Genomic DNA, 21470 nt, shown 5'->3' on the forward strand with positions numbered 1-21470 from the left:
AGAGAGAGAGAGACAGAGAGAGAGAGAGAGAGAGAGAGAGAGAGAGAGAGAGAGAAAGGGAGATCCTAGTGGTTTTCTGGCAAAGTCAAAGCCCAAAGTGTCGCTTTTTCTCTCTGCCCCTTTCTCTACTTAGGGGACACATCTAGTCTTCAGGCTTTAACTTTCACCTATCTAGAAGGTTCAAAAATCTTCATTTTAAGCCATGGCTTGTATTTGCATTCCAGACCTGTTTCCAACTACCTACTGGACATCCAACAGTACTTGGCTAAAGTGCCATTACTTCAAAAGCAATGTGTTTAAAACTCCACTTACTAACGTCCCTGCCAGTCTCTGTCGGTATTCGTCCATTTCCCAGGTGGAGAAAGACGGGCACCTTTGACGCTTTCCCCTCTTGTCCTTATCAGCAACGATTATCAAATAGCTCCTCAGAGGTCTAGAAAACATTAAGGGCCAGGGAGGAAGTTCACTGGGTGGGTGGCACTAAGTCTGTTTAAAGTTCTGTTTTTATGAAATTCCATATATTTATTTTAAAAGAGGGTTCTGCTCTTTTAAAAAAATTTTGATTTATCTTGCAAAACAAAAACCCCCAAAACCCTGTTCTCTCTGCATGCCATACATTACCCTTTGCCCTTCTCATTCCTGTTATCTGTGGGCTGTAGGGCACTCCCCCTCAGCCAGGGAGAACACTGGTAAGTAAGAAACAGCCATTGTGCTCATCATGGTCTCCAAACTTCAGCAAAACTCTCCTGGTCAAAATCAATTGACAAATTGACAAACTCTTTATTTTTTTAGTCGTCTTCCAACTTGACTCTTTCTGGTGTTTAGTTGCTCTGTTCCGAACCTGCCTTCTTGAAATGTTTTTGTTCCTAAGCTTCTGAAGCACAATCTTTCCTGCTTGCCTCCTCCTTAGAAAATAAATATAAAATGTGCCATTATGAGAAAGAGTTGGGACTTCTCTTCCTTTGTCATCCTGTGTGTGTACACATGTGCACATGGGCATGAATGTGCGTTATCGCAGTTCTTCCCTATATGCTTTCCTTGAATGATCTCATCTATTCCCATCTCACTGACTTCAATAATTGCCCGTGAACTCATGACTCCTGAATCTCATCACCATCCATCATCTATTTTCTGAATCCCAGATCCATAGATTTAAATGCCAGCTGGCACCTCCACCTGAATGTTCCTAGACCCCTTAAACTTAGCCCACTCCAAACTGAACCCATCCTTGTTCCCCAGCCCGGGTTCATCTCATCCAAGCACATTTCTCTCATTATTCATGTCTGCACTAATCTCCCTCTTCTCTCAATTTTTTGCATGATGTTATGTAAAATCACTTTCATATATTAGCATTTAAATGTTTTATTGCATTCATCTCTTAATTTAGTCTCCTCAGTTAAACTTTAGGCTTCTTGAAGGTAGGGCTCACACTACTGGCTGGTCCTATGTCCTTGCAATATCTGGATTTTAGCTAGACACAGGATGGAATCGAATCATTCTCAAGCATCGGGGTCTATATAAGGAGGAATATGCCAGGAAATCATAATTCCATCTGCTGCCTAAATCCAAAGGTAACAGACATAGCTCATCATTTTCTTTGAGCACAACTTGTAGGAGAAATAATTTTAAAGTGAAGAATCTATAAGAAAACGCAATGTTCTAAAGTAGCTTTTTAAATTTTACTTAGCATTCTGCCTTAAGAAATTTTTTTCACCTGCATGGTTCTGCATGATTTGATCATGTATTTCTCTCCACCTCCAACTCTCTGATTGGACCAATATATATGAGTCCAGATGATAACGACATGATTTATGAGACTATAGTGGCTTTGTCTTTAAAGGTAGCTGTGCCTTGACTCTGAAAATCAGTCAGAAACTAGGGTAGTGAGGGGCTGGGAAGCAGAAGTGGGGCCTTCAAGCTCCTACTTTGCTCCCCATGGTCAGACCTCCCACAGGGGCAGCCATTGACCTTCCGCTGAGGGAGGACGAGTCCTCTCTACTTTCTCTTCCCAGGCTCCCCTGGCTCTTGGAGGCCACACATCTGCTACCTACCTCCTTTCTCTGACTAAAAATCATAATGAAGCTACTTATTCCTGTCCTCCAAAAGGATAAAAAATGGGTGAGTCATGAGGTCAGTTCATCTACAGTTGTTAGAGAATATTTGAAATCATTGCTTTATAAGCACTAAGCTAAAGAAGCCTAAGAAATCATAGTGTACACAACTATGATGGTAAGGGAGTCTAGAAATATTTTTTGGGTAGGAAATAATATTTAACTTACTGAGTTTTATATTTCTCACTTGTCTTTTTGTAAGTCCAGAGTATATGGGAGAGGGTGTTACTTCTTTTAAGCTTGACCTTGCCAGTCCGAGCCTCCCCTTTCTGCCTTCTCTACCCCATTTAATGATCCCTTTGTATTTCTATCTCAAGGCTTTCCTTCTAAATCTCTCACAGGTAAGATTCTGGTATTTTTCATTTACACATCCCATTGTGCAATTATCTCTGAGATTTCTAGGGGAAAGTAGACAAAAGTGAATGTTTTTCTCTGTGAAAGAAAATTATTTATTTTAAAATTTTATTAAATTTATAGGAGCAACATTGGTTAATAAGATTATGTAGGTTTCAAGTATACAATTCCATAATACATTATCTACATATTGCATTGTGTGTTCACCACCCAAAGTCAAGTCTCCTTCTGTTACTATATATATGACACCCTTTACCCTCTTCTACCTTTTCCCCATCCCCCTTTCCCTCTGGTAATCACCATAATATTGTCTGTATCTATGAGTTTTTTGTTTGTTTGTTTGTCTTATTCAGAATAGAGCTACCATATGACCCAGCAATCCCTCTTCTGGATATCTACCTGAAAAATTTAAAAACATATATCTGTAAAGGTGTATGTACCCCTATGTTCACTGCAGCATTATTGACAGGGGCCAAGACATGGAAATAACCTAGGTATCCTTTGATAGATGACTGGATAAAGAAGATTTGGTACCTATATACAATGGAATACTACTCAACCATAAGAAAAGATGAAATATTGAAATTTGTGACAACATGGATGGATCTTGAGAATATCATGCTAAGTGAAATGTCAAACAGAAAAAGTCAAGAACCATATGATTTCACTCATACATGAGATATAAAACAGAAAGGAAAAAATTTTGACAATTAGCCAGTAGGTGTATATGAGGAAAGGGTATCACCTTGAGAGAAGAAAGCCATTCCCTAATATTGCAACCTAAGGCCAATGTTATAGCCTGTCACATCCTTTCATGGAAATGGAGAAATTACTCACAATTAGCAGAGAACATTTTGGAATGATATTCACAACTTTCATTGACTTAAGTCATTGAAACCCTGTGTTGGCCTCAACCCTAATTAAACAGTGGGAAAAAGAAAGACTTAATTGTTGAGCATCCATTGTGGGCACATGATGAGATATTTTAATCAACAGATCCATAAATAATCCTAATTTGAGGTTAAAAGAAAAATTACCTGCATGGATAGTAAAAAAAAAAAAAAAATCTGCTTTAGAGCAATTAAACCATTTTTATTATGAATATCAGACTCAGTTTTACTTTTATCTGTGCCCTGTCTTATGGAACAAATCATTTGCTACCAATTCCTACAATCATGCACTAGAAAAATGTTATAAGCATGAAGAGAGACTAATTAGAGTGATTTTCAAAAGAAGTTAGACAGATAAACATCTCTAATCTTCATTCTTTGATCAAAATATCACTTATTCTTAATGTAATTCTCATTTCTGGTTTCTTCCCTCGCTTAATAGCAGTGAAATACCCTAGCAGGTGTTATAAGATTTAAATCATCATATATAAGTAATAAGGGCTCTTCAGAGTGAATAAAGTAGTTTCCTTTGGGTAAGGCCCTAGAAGGCAAGCATCTATGACTGTCCGTACAACAAAACCTCCAGGTCATGGGTGGACTAAACTCCATCCACAGAAATGAACTCTCTAGATTGACTATAGAAGTACCACTTGCAGGTTCTAGAAGGTTGGTTAATTAGTTACTTGCTACTGGGTTTCTTAAGAGTTAAATTTGAAATGGAAGATGCCTCTCCAATGTGTGTGTGTGTGTGTGTGTGTGTGTGTGTGTGTGTGTGTGTGTGTGTATTGCAAAGCAGTAATAAATCTTTTACTTGTACTGATGTTTTCCTGACATACTGGTATGTGAGAGCCTGAGCTCTTCCCCATCACTTTTGGGAGGGGAACAACAGATGCTGGCCACTAAATTTTCTGGCTGCAATGAATCTTTCAGGTTACATTTTGACCTGGTCTCTCCTTTCCATGGGAGAGACTTTTACCTTCAAGATTCTTACATAATATGGAATATTATGAAAATTATGACATCTGGTTCTAAGACTAAGAAATAGAAACCTATCTATTATAGTTGGCTTGCTGCTGGCTTTCAAACCTTCTCAGTATGGAGGCTGCTGAAAATTCTGAAGTTCTCCAAACTCAGTTGCCCTGAGTAGGAATTAGGCTAACCTAAAGCTGGATTTAAAATGAAAACTTCAGAAAACCCATCTACAACAGAAACTTAAAAGTATCCTTTCTCATACAGAGACTCAAGGGCAATAGATTTTAATTGAGTAAGTTTTCTGCCCAAGAAAATCTTAGACATAAATAAGGTTATCTTACTTAACACTGGAAAGATATTATAAAACTGAATCTATTATTTGAACTTTATCCATTACCAAGGAAATAAAATCAGAAGTCTGAAACTCATCTATTTAAGGCTATTCTAAGACCTCTGTGTTAAATCAGAAATAAGTTTGGTGGTGACAATTTTAGAAATCAAACAGAGTAAAGTGCACATGGTATCCTGTTAGGTGTCTTTAGAAGAAAGGGCATTTAAAGAAGGAAGAGAAAAGACAGATATCTCTCTGGAGAGTATAAAAGCACCAGAGGCTGTGGGTAGAACTTTGAACTAATTGTGTCCTGAGCTTGAAATATCACCCACATTTCTGAAAGCTGGCTTTATAGATTTTGATTTGTATTTGACTACTCAGCATGAAATAGACTGAGATTTTTCTGTGACCTTGAAAGTTATCAAAAAAATCACACAATTCCTATTTGCTGTTAAGGACTATTCAGAGTGACAGATATATGTGACTATAATGATGCTTGTATAAATTTATATTCTGACTGAGGTTTAGACTCTGGTTGCATCTGGCAAGTCAGAACAGAATATAGAATGGTCTGAAAAATACTAACTCAAAGAAGAAAAAACCCACGCTCTTCAAAAGGCTTGTCATTAAGTTATAACTGAAATAATAGTAGTTAACATTTAAAGAGGTGTTTATACACGAAGAGCATTTGTTTTTTGAGAAAATCCTTCCAATTAAAGAAAGGGCCTTTATCAAATATTGTGACTCAAAGCTGGATTTAATCAGTTAATATTGAGATTAGTCAGAATCTAATATGAGCAGAAGCATATAGATACCTGAGTAGAAAGGATAGATGTATTTTTTTTAAATGATAAAGTGAAAACTTCAAATGGGGAAGAAACATGAGCTCCATATAATCAGAAAGGTAAAGAAGCTCTATCCAGGACATCCCAAAGAACATTGGGAGAATGGTTTTGGGAAGTTCAACCAGGACCACAGTTCAATTTATTTTATTTATTTTCAAGGTTTATAATGCAGGGTCTTAGGAGAATAACGTGCTAACACGCGATGATTGACAAAATGCAACAGGCAATCAGACAACTGGATAAAGTAGAAAGCCTGGGTAGGAATCAGAATGTAAAGACCACACATAATTGAGAGCGTCCAGAAAGTCTTCTTTCTGGTATTGCAAACTTGAATATCAAGCTTGAAACTATTGTATAAAATGAGGACTTGGAGCAGGCTGAAGGCGTAAGGCCACGAGAAACTCAGGGTGAGGATAGTCCTTGGAGGTCTGTCTTTGATTCTCTTAATATCCCGCTGTCTGGTTAAAGTCAGGCTGGGGTCTGAACCCTGAGAAGGGCTGAGTTTGTTCGTGAGAGTCCAGAAGCCCCAACTCTGGGCAATAAACTAAAGTTTGCTATGGAGAATTCTGGGGCAATCTTACAGAAGTCCTTGGGAGAGAAGTACTGAGCCTTACCTCAACACTCATCGACCCATTCCTCCAGGCCCATTTCAAAGGTAATTTCATTAATACAGAGTTATAATTAACACTTCATGTCAAGTACTGTCTAAGCAGCTTAGTATTTTTGTTGTTCTTAAAACTCAATCCTCAGCACAGCCAGTTTTAGTAAGCATTTGTATAATTTGTTATACTTTACTAATGTGAAAACCAAGCCACAGAGAGGTCTTTAAGTAACATGCTCAAGGTCACATATTTAGTGAAAGATAGAGCCAGGATTGAACCCTGATGGTCTCATGCCCAAACCACTTTACTGAAACTGCATTACTGTACTCAGTCCTCAACAACCTTTCCTGATGGTTGCCAGCCAGATGCAATTTCTTCTTTCTCTGAATTCCAGCAGCATTTTGTACCCCTTATATGTACCACACCCTATGTTGATTTTAACTGTAGTTACTTGACTACGTATTTCATCCCCTCAACTACATTATAAACTTGTTGAGAAGTAATAATTATCTCTGTATCCCCTACCATTATCCCCAAGGCCCATTTTAATGTCCCATACATATTAGGTGCTCAATAGATTTTGGTTGTGGGATTGAATTACATGGGGTGAGGGGATGATTTATCCAATCACTTGCACCGCTACCCCATCCACACTACGAAATTCCCAGCCAAAATGGACCCACTCAATCCTCTCCTGTGCCCCCAAGGAGAGCGGATACAGAGCTGGACTCAGTAACGCTACCAAGGGCATGTTTTCATGCCCATCTTTCCTCTTCCTCCTTCTTCCCCAACAAAATCGATGTATATGAAGTGTGGGCCTTCATTTATTTCTTTAAATTTCCTGGCATCCGATATTCCATGGTAATTTTTAAGAGATTAGACAAATGCTAGCCAAATTCAATATTTTACAAAAGTTTGGTTGGAATAAAAGTCAATGACAGCTAAATATAGTTTACAAATAAACATACTCTAATTTTTTAATGAACTTAGGTGAGATATGTGAGAAGTGGTTACAGTAACTTACAGAAGACCCAGAATGAGTGCAAGTCCAGAAGCCTGGGCTGTTCAGGCGAGGGGCCAAGGTCTCCTTTCGAACTTTCCTGACACTTCCTCTTACCTTATCCCTGTTTGCCTGAGAAGCCAGCAGAATGTGTGATCTGTATTCATAGCATGGAATAAAGCTCAAATAAGCTTTTGTCTACTTTCTCCTTATATAACCTATGCCACTCCTTTTGCCCAAAATGATAAGCATTTGGAAAGCCCCAGACTTTTGTTTAAGAACAGAATACACCAGCCTCCGGGATCCCTTTCCTCTCACAGAGTTTAACTCTTAAAGGGTTGGTCAGCTGTGGGTCACTCAGCAGTAGAGACGTAAACACTAAAGAAGAATTATTTTACAGCCAATCTTCTGCCAGTTGAAAAATAGACAAAAGTTTAAGAAGCTAAACCTCAAAGTCATAAGATAAGAGAATATTAGGATTGATAGACTCCAAATTTCAACCCACTCATGTTTCAAATGAAGACATTGAAGCTCAGTGAGGGAACATGATTTGTTCAAAGCCACACAGGAAAAGAAAGTGACTGATACGTGCAACAATGGGAATAAATCTCAAAAACATTAGGTTGCACAAAGAAACCAGAAAAAGAAAACATACTACATTATTGCGTTAAGTTCTAGTACAGTCCAAACCAATCTATGGTGACAGAAATCAAAAAGTGTTTGGCTGGAGTGGGGTACTGGCTGAAAAGAGGCTCAAGGGAACTTTTGATGGTTATGAAAATGTTCTATATCTTGGTTGGGCCGGTAGTGACACAGTGTATAAAGTGTCAAAGCCATCACACTCCACACCTAAAATCTATGCATTTTATTGTATGTAAAATGCAGCTCAATGGACCAATTTTAAAATAACGTTTTAAATTTGTTAAAAGCCACACAGGGTGTGAGAAGCAGTGCTCACATCGGGACTCTGGCGGTCTGCCTGCCAGCCAGGCCTGTTGGGCTCCACCACCCTCCTTCCAGTTCTTTCCTTTCTTTCTTGATGCACTTTTCAGAACCAAGTCAGGTTGGTGATTGGTATTGGATGACTATCTGAAGCAGCATGACCAAGAATATGAGTGGTTTCAATGAGGTCCACAGTTAAATCTGGGGCATTAAATCATAAGCTCGGAGCCACTCTGGAGACAGCCATGACTCATGCAAATTTCAAGCAAGACAAAATAATGAAATAATGATTACAAGTTCCCCAAGAAGGAGGGGGATAGGAAATGAGTAAGCTAAGGAGTATTAAGTGTCATCGGTAATTCTAGAAGTAATATGAAAGAATGAAAGTGCTCCCTATTTAGTTCTTTTTAAGCCCGCAAAAGGCCTAATCTATTCACATACTGTAATTATAATATATCTCTTGGTATGGCATATATAGCAAAAGCATGCAAGAGAGACTTTGGAAAAACAGAGCTGTTAGAATTGCCTGTGCATTAGTGTTTTATATACAAAGGGTGCCTAAAAAAATGTATACACATTTTAAGAAAGGAAAAACTGTATTTACATTGTAATAATATATACTGATAACAAAAGATGAATACAAGTCATGTGTATACATTTTTTTTTGGCATCCTCAGTATAGAGAGATATATAGGGTTTTTTTTGTTGTTGTTGTTGTTTTCCCCTGGCTTCCCTGGAACTCTTCTCTCTACAGGCTCCTGTCTCTTCCATTTGAAAAGTTGGACTCCGTTTCATCAGAGGCTTTCCTCAGAGAAGGGAGGGCTCTTGACAATAGTGGATTAGAATGTTTGTCTATTAAAAACAGGGCTAAAGGAGAACATCCTTTGACCCACAGGCCCTGCCAAATCCTCAATCCTGCGCGCTGCATCAGGCACCCTATTTACAGTGAGCTAGAAAGATCTGGTGACACTCCACAAGATCTTCTTCCTAGAAGAGCTATTGTGCATACCACAATAATTAAATATGACAAGCAATAGCAGTGGCCTTGGGTTCTAGAGTTTGCTCTTCATTCCAAGCCTTCTCAAGCGGCTTACAAATGATTATCAGCTGAAGAGAAATAACTTGACACTCTTTGGGAAAGCTCTGTTTTTAATACTGTCTTATGTCCTGCTCATCTCAGAACTTTACTGATGATAGATATTTTATACTTTTCAGAAAAGAAAACTTTCTCATGAGAAATATAGCACAATATCAAAATCCCAGCCCCCTTAGTTATTAAAATTCTTGGTTAAGGCCAGTAAACCACATTGATAATTCTACAATGAATATCTGTATTTTTAGCCTTCAAAGAAGTTCATGTGTTAATGTGTTGTTGGTTTGTCTGCTTGTTTCCAAAGAGAACATCTTCTTGGGGTTTCAAGCAGCTTTTATTTATCACAAGTGTAGAAGGTTCTTAATGGTTGACATACCTTGAAAAACTATCTTATTTATTATTGTGCACTCCTCAGATAACTAACTACTATTCTGAATGCAGGAACTGAATTCCAAGATATTTAAAGCAAGTATATTAAGGCTCTGAAAATTAGCCTAAATATCCACTCGATCACTTCACAAATACATGAATATAATGGGAAACTGAATAATATAAAAGCTTTGTCTGGAGGATTCTCCTCATTGGGAAGAACTACAGAAAAATCAATGGATATCACCATTTAAGTCTTCTCTTCAAAGGAAATAGCAAGTTTAGAAATTGCTGCTAAGTTTTCATCAGCCTGATTTATTCTCTTAGACACTTGTGTCACATTTTCAACCAACTGAAGTATCAAAGTAAGTAATGACAACTTTTATATCCTTTATTTCTAGGTAATATGCTGTCCTAAGGCTTGAAGTGTTCCCTAAGGTCAAATTTAAGTATATTATGGGGAAATTGTTCATTAGTCTCTGATATATACTCATCTGCCTTTAAATTTCATTTTAATCATTTGTATTAATTGACAGGCTAGATCCCCTGGAAACCCTGAAAAATCTACTAACAAGCAATTGCTGTATATGTCATTATGATCATTTGCATTTTTAAACTTTTAATCTCATTAGCTACTCAATATTTTTCTTGCTATTTTGGAATGGAGCAAAATTTGACTGCCATTTTACTGTTTATGCCATTTGCCAAAATAGAAAAAAATCCTCATTATTACTAGTAAAGAGCAGTATAATAATAATGTTATTTAAGTATTATTACACAATAATAGTAAGAGGGTCTATATCCTGAATTCTACTCTTGGATCTGCCAACCAATTATTTTTGGGACCTTGGAGAAGTTACTTAACTTCTCTGAGACTCAATTTTCCAACCTACAAAATGGAGATGAGAACATCTGCTCAATTACAGAGACCACGCTCATATTAGATATGATAACACTTCCAAAGCATTTCAATGTGTGGCTGCACTCTAGTCACACAGAAGTTCCACTCCATGTATCAGTGGTGGTATCATTACCATCATCACCATCTTCTTCATTATCATCTACAACAGCAGCATCCTTGTCCTCATTGGAAGAGACATAGCAAGAAGTTGCTCAGGAAAATGTGACTGAAGGGATACTTGTGGAATAAGGCAAGTAGGTTTCACATTGTATTAATTTCCTAGGGCTGCCCTTAAAAAGGTACCACAAACTGGGTGGCTTAAAACAAACAAACAAACAAAAAAACCCACAAAAACAGAAATTCAGCAGGTCATGCTTCCTCCAAAAGCTCTAGAGGATAATCCTTCCTTGCCTCTTCCAGACCCTGCTGGCTCATGGTGTTCCTTGGCTTGTGGAAACACAACCCCAACCTCTGCCTATGTTTTCACACGGCCTTCCTCTCTGGGTGATCAAATCTCCCTCTCCTTTCTCTCATAAAGACACCAGACACTGGATGTAGGGCCGACCATAAATCGAGAATGATTTCATCTCAAGATTCTTAACTGTTTACATATGCCAAGGTCCTATTTACAAATAAGGTCACATTCTGAGGTTCTGGGTGGACATAATTTGGGGGAGGGGTACATTGCTAGCTCAGATGAAATGGTAAAAGCTAACTGGGAACAGGTTTTAAGAATTTTAAGGCTGAATTCAGGATCAGTAGGAAAGAGTACCAGTATCACGAGAAAGGCATAGAAAGCAGATGCACATTTCTCATGTTCTTGTCATCACTAATCACTCACCTATGAAAGAACTGAGACTTATAGATTTGTCAGTGCCCAAGATCACTCAGTGGCAAAGGTGTATGAGAAATAAAACCTCCTGATTCAAAATGCAGTGCTCTTTCCACTACACAGTTTAATAACCTTTATTCACCTCAATACTTTTCTAAAAATTATTAGAAAAAATATAAATATAAGACTGAAAATTGCTGATGCCTTTATACTTATGTTGTTTTAGTCGGTCAGATTAAACACAGTTAAGAACCATTTGGCTGACTTCCATTTTCAGCTCTGGTGGAGTAATTGGTATAACAGTAATTTTTCACTTGGGAAAAAATAAAAGCTGGATTAAATTCACAGGAACAAACTTTTTAAAGCTTTGAAGAGTTGGTGTAGCTGATGTTGGTATATTTTAAGGAAAATATTAGTAACCAAGAAGGACATACCATGATGACAAAAGGTGACAAAAAAATGTCAGTTCAACAAAAATATATGAAAACATCGTAAATTTGTAAATACCCAATCATATACTTCTATTATAAATTTTAAAAAGAATTAAGAGGTCACAATAGGCAAGTCCATATTTATAGTTGGAGGGTTTTAACTACCTCTGTTTCTCACGGCAATCATAGGCAGAAAAAAAAAACAGTAAGGGCATAAAAATTTAAACAAGATTAAGAAATCTAATGTACTGATGTGTGGAAACATTTACTCAATTATTGAAAAAGACACATACTTTTCAAGTGAACATGGGATATTATTAAAATTCACCATATGCCTGTGGCACAGAGCTAGTCTACTCAAATTTCTAGTCACTTAGAGTATGTTCTCTGACCACAGTAGAATCCAGGCACAAAAGAATCACAAAAAAATAAAAACAGAAAAGTCACCCAAATATTTTCAAGCAAAACATTTCTAAATTAGCCATGAGTAAAAGAACAAACCACAGTAAAAATTAGAAAATAAGTTTAAATAAATAATAATGAGAATGCCACATATTAATTTCTGGGATACAAAAATAATAATGATAACTTGCAGAACATAACTGAAACAATCTGCTGTGACACATTAAGATTCTTAAATGTATATATTAGAAAAAAGAAACACTGAAAAATTAATAACCTATTCTTTGATATTAAGGAGCTAGGGGGGAAATGCAAATTAAATCCAAAGGGAGTAGAAAGAAGGAAATAATTTTTTAAATGGTAGAAAAGAATGGTATAAAGAAAAAAAATCAACAAACCCAAACATTCGCTCATTAAAAAAAAGCTAATGAAGATTGATAAACTTCTAACAAAAGTGATAAAAAAAAGGGAAAAGACACAAATAAACAATATCAGGAATGCAAAACGTACTACAAACATTAAAATTAAAATTAGGAGACCTCATGCACAACTTTACACCAATACATTTAAAAGTAGAAATAAAATCGGCAAATTCATTGAAAAACAACTTATTAAAACTGATACAAGAATAGAAAATATAAACAGTACTCTATTAAACAAATTGAATTGCTAATAAAATATCCCCACTGCATAATCTGCAGGCCAGATGGCTACATCGATGAGTTCTTCCTCATATTTAAGGAATAAATAATAGTAGTTTATCATAAACTCATTGAGGGATTAGAAACAGAGGGAAGCCCTCTCAACTTGTTTAATGAGGCCAGCATCAACTTGATACCAAACCTGACAAGAATATTCCCAAAAAATTATGGAACAATCTATCCCATAAACAAAGACACACACACCCCATCTTAAGTATCAGGGCAGATAAAACAGGCATGTGGGGTAGAATTATTACAATTATTTTCTTCACATTGTCCTCATTTCATTCTTCAGAAGGAGAGCAACCCTGTACATTTGAGGTAGAAAAGAACTGTCTTGTTTATTGGGAAGAAGGCAGCACAGTAGGCGATGTACCCTTCGGAAGTCACGTATATTCATTAAATCCCAACAGGGAAGTGATGCCCTCTTTTTCGAAATCCATCACAGTACTCTCTATTGGCAGGCCTGCTTTCCAGGCCGGTGTGTGGTAACTGAGTGAAATGGGAGAGGTGGCAGCATCAGTCAGGTGCTGTTAGGCTCAGTCCCAGCTCTGCCATTTGTTGGCAAGGCCAGGTTGGATAAGTTACTTTGTCTCTCCGAGCCTTGGTTTTCTTATATAAAATAATGGGTCAGTAGTGTGTATCTCAAGGTGGTTAAGGGGATTAAATGAGATAATAGATGTGAAAATGCACAGCATAGATTCTGACACATAACGTTTTATATGTACACACAGAGAGAGAGATTCTTTTCTTGAAGCTGGAGATACTGCCTGCATTAGGTACGCATATTGACATGACTCATGCTGCTTAAAGTCACTATGGCTTGCCTTTTTCTATTTATTAAGAGCAATAAATACGTGCCCCTAAAAGATGATAATTTAATGCTGCAGCTACTTGTCATGTGTCCGTGTGTACATCAGATGCATGTTAACAAGAATGCATATGCTGCCTCTTACAACGTGCTAGTTAGAGAGATGATGAATAGACTATTTTGTGGGGAGGTGGGCAGCAGTGTCCAATAATCAATACGAGTGCTCTAGGTACTCCAAAACAAATCAGGGAAAATCTTCTTTTTGAAGAATTGCCTTGACAAAAGTACTCTGGCATGGATCAGATTAAATCACATCATGAAAGTGGCCTTGACTCATGAGACAGCACAAGACGATGAAAATGCTGAGTCAGTAACAAACTGTAGGCTTACATTTCCTTACCTAAGCCAGGCTCCCTGCAACCTATGTCTTTAAAATATCCTTACAGATAAATTTCCTTGCCTGGAATGGACCTTCCTCCTATCCCTGCCTGGAAAACTGTTACTCATCTTCTAAAATCATACATTTATTCAATCAAAAATGTTTACGAAGCCCTTAAAATGCATGAAGTGCTTTCTAGGCACCAGAGTTCTAATGGTGAGTGGAATCAGACCGTGAGCTCATGTTTATGTGCGCAGCCTCTGCAGCCATGGCCCTGTATACAGCTTTCCCTGGTTGCTCCCTCCCTGGTGTTCAGAGCTCTGGGGGTCCACATGGTATTAGAGAACAATCTATGTGTTTACAAGGCTGCCTTCCCAGCCAGGCAGGCAGCTCCACAAGAGGCCGGCCTGAGTCAGTTCATCTTTTCTTCCTCAGTGCACACCTCGGAGACTGACACATAGTGGGCACTCAATAAATGTTTGTTGAATAAATCATTTATTATTCATAAAGCCTTGGTGCAGTCCAATCTGTTAAATGATTCTTCTAATGAACATGAGAGAAATGAAAACAATTACACTCAGGAAAAACTACATATTTTTGAAGTATTCCTTATTTTTTTCCTATTTTATTTGATTTTATTAGCAGCCCTAGCAAGCTGCTTTAAAAATGCTTACAAAGTTAACGTCATTGATTTTTTAAAAGATGCACAGTATAAATATAGGTGAAATTATGCCTGATTAGCTTTTTCGGGTTTAAACTCATGAGGGTTTTTGAAAAAATAATAAAATGAGCTTCTATTTAATTGGAAATAGTTATGTATGTGAATTATTTCACATACCAGATTTGTTAGGTTTCTAATCAACAATATTCATCTAGAAATGGAAAGTGGTAGAAGACATTCATAGAATTTGACTTAACACTGAGGTCTGGTACATCCTTCAAATAGAGATAACATTGTTCATTTAAAAACACTTAGTATAAGGGCCGGCCAAGTGGCTCAGTTGGTTAAGAGCTTGCTCAAGGGTTTGAGCTCTGAGCAACAGCGGTTCGAGTCCAGCCCGAGCTGAGTTGCTGCTGAGCTGCCAACAGGTGGCAGGATGGCTCAGCTAAAAAAAAAAACAAAAACAGTATAGATCTAAAAGTTTCCTGAAGTTTATAAAATTGTGCTGAACTGTCCTTGAAAGATGAATACAAAATAACCTGTTATTATTTGTGCCAAAAAAAGTAGTGCAAGGTGGACTCTAGAGGTTTCAGCAGCATAAATATCAAAGGAACTTTGGAGATAAAGAGATGCAGTTTCCATCTATTTAAATAATTAAAATGTTTAGCCTTTAATCGTCATGCTAAAAATCACATACAAAAGGCCCGAAGAGTGAAAGTATGAAAGTACCTACTTGGTCTGATGTTTAGATCCTTTCAGATGGGCATGATACTGTTCTATGGAGTTTAGAGAGACACTGCAGATGGTACATCTGTAATTGCGCCTCAGACCTGTGGACAACAGACAGATCTGATTAGCTGCATCCTGTTGTCAACCACCTGAATGAATCCTCGAATCTCCAGAAGTTCAGGGATAGAGTATCTTAGAGGTTATCTGGTCCACCCACCACCAACACTTCAATCCGTCCTTCCAGAGCCCAGTGAACAGGCCCGTTAGCAGAAGTATGGCTGTGACTATGTCAGAAGCAGCTTGCTCCATTAACGGGTGAGTGACATTAGAACATGCTATTTGAGGTCAAATGTTTTGGGTGCACTTTGTAACCAAAACAAAGAAACATTCCATTTTTTCCTTAGGGCATATAGACATAGTAAGCTGTGACATCTGTGATGAAACTTGAGACTCCAGAGAAAAACTCTGTCTCAATTCCTCTTCCATCTTTATCCAAAAGCAGAAATTCAACTTTAGACATCATTCCTTTGGGTAATTCTTCCAGGATCATCTTATAAAATGTAAATACCCAGGAGAAGGGTAATATATTAATCTAATTCACATGAAAGCTTACTAATACTTTCCACCAGAGAGTTTAAAAGAAAGTGTTTCATTCATTTGTTCATTCATTTAATTAATTCATGAACAGAATATCAACTTTGGATCAGGCACCAGGGATTCCAAGATGAATAAGACGCTCTTTGCTTTCAAGAAGTTTAGTAGAAACCTGACTCCTTTGTCATATTGACTCACATAGAGTCAAACACATTAGGAAACAGCTTTAACCAAATTTTAAATATTTGCCACAGCTCAGAGACCTACAATGATATTCCTTAGAGACCTACAATGGTATTCCTTCTGCTAGTGTGTCCCATCAGAATAGAGAGAAAAGTAAACTCAGAGTCATGATCTGAAACTTTGGATTAAAATCCTGGCTCCAATTGTTTCTGGTTGTGTGATCTAGGGTAAGTCACCTAATTTCTTCCTGGCTTCAGTTTCCTCATGTATAAGACGAAGACAAGACCACCTACATCAAAGGTAATGTAAGAATTAAGTGAATAAGATACAGTAAAATACTTAGCAAGTGAGAATTGATGTTAATACTTTTTCTCCAAAAGTCTGTCTTGCCATTGCAAAAATCAGGGTATTATAGTTGTAGCATTTTTTTCCCCCTGATGAATGCATAGTATTTTCTTCCTAAGAGACAAAATCATTCTTACTTTCCTATAAAGAAGATAATGCACAGTGTTGGAAGGATTTTGCAAACTGCTACCTGAGTGACTATATACAAATTATTTGACTTCTCTGTATTTCTGTTTCCTTATATGATTTGGGGAGGATGGAATGAGATAAAGCCTATATGAAAGAGTATCTAACACATAAGTGATTAACAAATTAGCTTTTATTATGATTTTAAAGAGATGTTAAAATGGAACCCTTTCTGTCCCAATGTCCCAGACCAAGCCCTAAGTTCAAGTCTTAAGACAAAAATGCTAACTATACCCAAGTTACTAAAGGGAGGTATGAGAGCCCTGGTTCAGGACATCCAAACTGATCAAGAGCCAGTTTCCAACCCTGAGCTCATCATTCACCACCAGCCTAAAAAAAGAGACAGAACAAGGAAAGAAACAGGTAGAGAATTTCTTAAAGGGAGCTATACAGTACTGTGACTTTTACTTACCCTCCCCCATGTGAAATGAGCAAGTCTTATCTCACCTAAACCTTATGGAGAAAGGATTCAATGAGCTACCTAGAGAGCTTGAGGAGCACCTGCTGGCACTTGGGAAGCAGTGCACTGGACTCTTTACACCACCTGCAAGATCCAAAGGGCTAAAGACTATAGCTGGTTAGCTATTCTGATGGCAGAGTAAGACAGGTGTCAGGATTGCACACAGCCTGTGTTCTCAGGGCTTGTCAGAGCAAATGATATGTGCAAGTTTCTCATAGACCACGTTTATAACATGCATGAGAGGAGTTGGTTTGGTGATTGATGTCTTAGATATTGGTGTTGGGGGCAATGAAACCTCAGGAGAACGATGCTAGAGGTGTTTATCCAGATATCTAGGGGTTTAAAGTGACCCCAGAGAAGATATTTAGCTCATATCAAGTAATGCCTAGTTCCTGAAAAAAGCCTTGAAATCCTTCCATTGGAGAAAGAGTCAGTGTGCAACCCGGGCCAAGTCAGGCAGCATCTATGTTAGCTTTGTATAGGTCTCTATCAAGTCAAATTCTATCCCCCTTGCCTTTCCAACCTGACACCCTGCCTCCCTCAGCCCTGGAGGAACCCGGGGCAGTCGGCTGTGGTAAAGGAAGCAAAGCAAAATCCCCGGGGCAGAGAGAAAGAGAGGAGCCTACCACCCTCTTTCCCCACAGCAAACAGCCCAAGCAGAAGTGAGCGGAGAGACGGGGAAAACTAGCTTTGAATAAAGTTTGAAGATGTTTTAAAAATATTTTCCTATCCTAGGTATATCAATTAATGACATATAACTTTTCTATAAATAGGAATGAGAGCAAAGAACTAACTAACTCTTTACAGCTTCAAAGTGAGTGAAAATTCCCAAAACGTACCCCAGTTTGTATCCAAAGGGTAGGAAAAAACTAACTCCACAGATGATTTGAAAGGGCCAGGGAGGGCAGGAATAAGGCTACATTCTGATTACATCCAATGAGACTCTCACTGAATATTGCAGTGTCATCAGAATTATTGTACTTTTGTGTTGATAATGTAACAAAGAGCAGAACTTCCTGGAGACTGTTAAATTATTGTGACCCAACATATGTTTCAGAGAAACCTATTTAACAGTCATATGCTAAGCTGGGCTGGCCAGTTTAAGGACTAACTTGGTGTTTTAGTATCAGTCACATAATTGAAAACTTTTCCCTAATTGTTCATTTAAGAAGAGTCAATTCAGTTATGAAAACAAACAAACAAACAAACAAACAAAAAATCACAGATCTCTGGGGTCTTCTTGGGAAGCAATTGAAGGGACTCAGAACTTTCCAGGCATAGTCTAACAGATCAGAGATGAACAGACAACTGTCGGCTCTCTATTCTCTCAAACAGTGACCCCCAAACTTCCCAGTATGGGCGCATCTGCTGGTGAAGGTGCTAAAATTCAGATTCTCCAGGCACAGCTTCTGAAGATTCCGATTCTGTAAACCTTGGATGGGGCCTGAAAATCTACAAGAAGTTGCAGACTTATAACCCCAACCCCAATACTTTAAAAAGTATTGTCCCATAGTCTCATATGGCTTTTGGAAACTTGAATTTGTCAAAACAATACCAGGTCTTTAAAAAAATGTTATTCCATAAAGAAGAGCTGTGCTTGCATCATATTTCCATTTCACAGGTGTGCATGATTCAGAAAGATTACTGCAGTCACCAAACCCAGAGGCTATAAATTCTCACACCGCGCATATGAGTTGTTTGAATCCCTATCCAGGGTTGAGCCATTCTCCTCTTTTATGCGTGGCATCAGAATATGAAAACCAGCTTCAGTCCTTCTTCCTCCAGATTTCTCTATTAATCCTGTCATAATAAATGTTAACTACTTTTTATATGGGCCCTCTTCAGCCTACTGACTAATCAAAAGTCTCCTCATAAGAAATTGAAGTTCAGCCTGGCAACAGGCATAAATATTTATGTTTAAAAATGGGCATTTTTAAAATTACCAACAAGTCTAAAAAATAAAAAATATTCTGATCTGTTGCTTTCATTACAGTTCTAATGCTCTGCAGCCAAATAGAGGCGTGGGCAGGGCATATTTGGCACTTTATTGGGAGGCAAACTACAGGGAGTATAAACTAGAAAGTCAGTGCATATAATCAAGAACAAAGGCAGAGAAGGGACAGGGGAGTCCTCCCCCACACACGACACAGTGTCCTTGGAAACTTAGGGCTTTATTAATGCTCAGCTGAAATCCTAATTACTTTGGAATTATATGGCTCCTTTTCCCTAAGCGAACTAGAGAATCTTATTAAACAAAAATGCTAAGTTTTTTTATTCAATTCATTTTCAGTCAATAGATATTAAGTATATCCTAAACCTTTGCAGACATTAAGGCTATTTCTGGAGGATTGTCAACATATGTTAGGAAACACAGTCCCTGCCTGCAAGGAGCTGAGAGTTCAGTTGGAGAGAGAAGATATGTATAAAAACAGCAATAGTGTAAGGTAGATCATAAAAAGTATCACATTCAGGATGAAGTAGAATGTTATAGGAACTAGAGGAAGAGATTGTTTCTAGCTCAGAGTCTGGAAACACTTCTTGAAGATGCATCACTTTTGTATTTATGTTCCCTAGCACAGTGTGTAAAACAGATGGTCCTAGAGAGTTTAACAGTATGTGACTGTTCAGTGTGTCTTTTCAAGTCCAGCAAAGCTAGACTTGAGGTCAGCCTGCAACTTTAGTTGTATCCATTCTACATCAGAGAAATATCGTTGTGCCTTTGTTATAATGCCAAGTATTGTGCTGAATGCTAAGAATGTAGGTGAGAATGAAACAGACAGAATATATATATATATATATATATATATATATATATATATTATATATATATATATATATATAATATATATAATTTTATGGAGCTAGTCGGTAGAAAGACAAGAAACAAGTAAACAAATAAAAATTTAAAGATTGTGAAAGTGTCACAGGGTGTAAACAGGATAATGAGAGAGAAACAGGGAAGAAGGGTGATTTTGGATAGTATGGTTAACAGAGTTCTCTGAAAAGTATGAAATGAAATCAAATGGACGAAAATTAAGTGCTGATGTCAACAACTAGCTAATGAGTAGTCCAGGGAAAGTAAACAGCAAGCATAGAAGTCCAGGAGTAGAAATAGTCTTCAATGAATAAAAAGTGATAAAAGAAACAAATAAACTAAATGAAACAAAATGTCCCACCCAGAATTCAATATCCAGGAAAAATATCCTTTAGAATTGAAAATGGAATAAGAACATTTTCAATAAAATCTGAGAAAACAGTTTTCCAGCAGACCTATATTATAGAAATACTTATAAAGTCCTTTAGGTAGAAGGCAAAAGATATCAAATGTAAACTCAGATCTACAAGGAAAAAAGGGAAGAACACCATAAATGATTATGTGACTATCTATATTTTTTATTCCTCTAAATTTATTGGAAGACAATGAACAATTTAAAGGGAAACTATGATATGGTATTGTGGTACTTATAATGTATGTATGGAAAATATATGACAACAATAGCACAAGAATGGATAGGAGTAGAACAATACTGTTGAAAGATAATTATATTTTACATGGAATGGTAAATATTAATTCTAAATAAACAGTGGTCAATTAAGGAAATTCACACTATAACCTCTGAGAAACAAATGCAAACATATAAAACTAAAAAGCCTATAGAGAAAGTAAAGTAAGGTAATGAAAAGTATTTGCTTATCCCAGAAGAAGTCAAGAGAAGAGGAACAAAAAAAAAAAACACACACACACAAAAAAAATAGAAAACAGATTGAACAAACAGAAAACAAATAGCAAAATGATAGAGCTAAATTCAACCATACCAATAACTATATTACATGCAAAGGGACTAACAGTTAAAGGGCTGGAATTATCAGCCTGGATAAAAAGCAAGATCTAAATATATACTATCTTTAAGAGATGTACTTTGTATCTTATAGATTGAAAGTAAAAGAATGAAAAAAGACATAACATGCAAACAATAAGCATAAAAAGTGGAAGTGCCTATATTAATATTATACAAAATGAACTTCAAAACAAAAAATATTACCAGAGGTAAAGGGGATGTTTTACAATGGTACAGGGAGAATTTCATCAGGAGAAGCTAACAATTTTAAATTAACATAGCCATTTACCTGCTCTAGACTCAGAAGGTTTCAATGGATAATTCTATCAAACATGAAAAGATTGCATAATACCTACTTATATACATTCTTTCAGCACATAAAGGAGGAAGAAACACTTCCACACTTGTTTCTCAGCCAGCATAACACTAATAATAAAAATTTTCAAAAATGGCAGGCTCTAAGAAAATAAAATTGCAAACCAATTATTTGTCATTAACATGGCAGAA

General features: G+C 37.1%; 1 protein-coding gene across 3 annotated transcripts in view; it reads right to left on the reverse strand.

Moving 5' to 3' along the window:
- ZMAT4 (zinc finger matrin-type 4) overlaps positions 1-21470 on the reverse strand; it is a 378829-nt gene that overhangs the window by 37922 nt on the left and 319437 nt on the right. For all 3 annotated transcript variants that reach the window (XM_019649234.1, XM_019649235.1, XM_019649236.1), the window contains one exon: positions 15361-15457. In XM_019649234.1, the coding sequence (XP_019504779.1) occupies positions 15361-15457 (97 nt within the window). The remainder of the gene's footprint in view (positions 1-15360; positions 15458-21470) is intronic.

This window comes from Hipposideros armiger, unplaced genomic scaffold (assembly GCF_001890085.2).
Source record: "Hipposideros armiger isolate ML-2016 unplaced genomic scaffold, ASM189008v1 scaffold_131, whole genome shotgun sequence".
Lineage (NCBI taxonomy): Eukaryota > Metazoa > Chordata > Mammalia > Chiroptera > Hipposideridae > Hipposideros > Hipposideros armiger.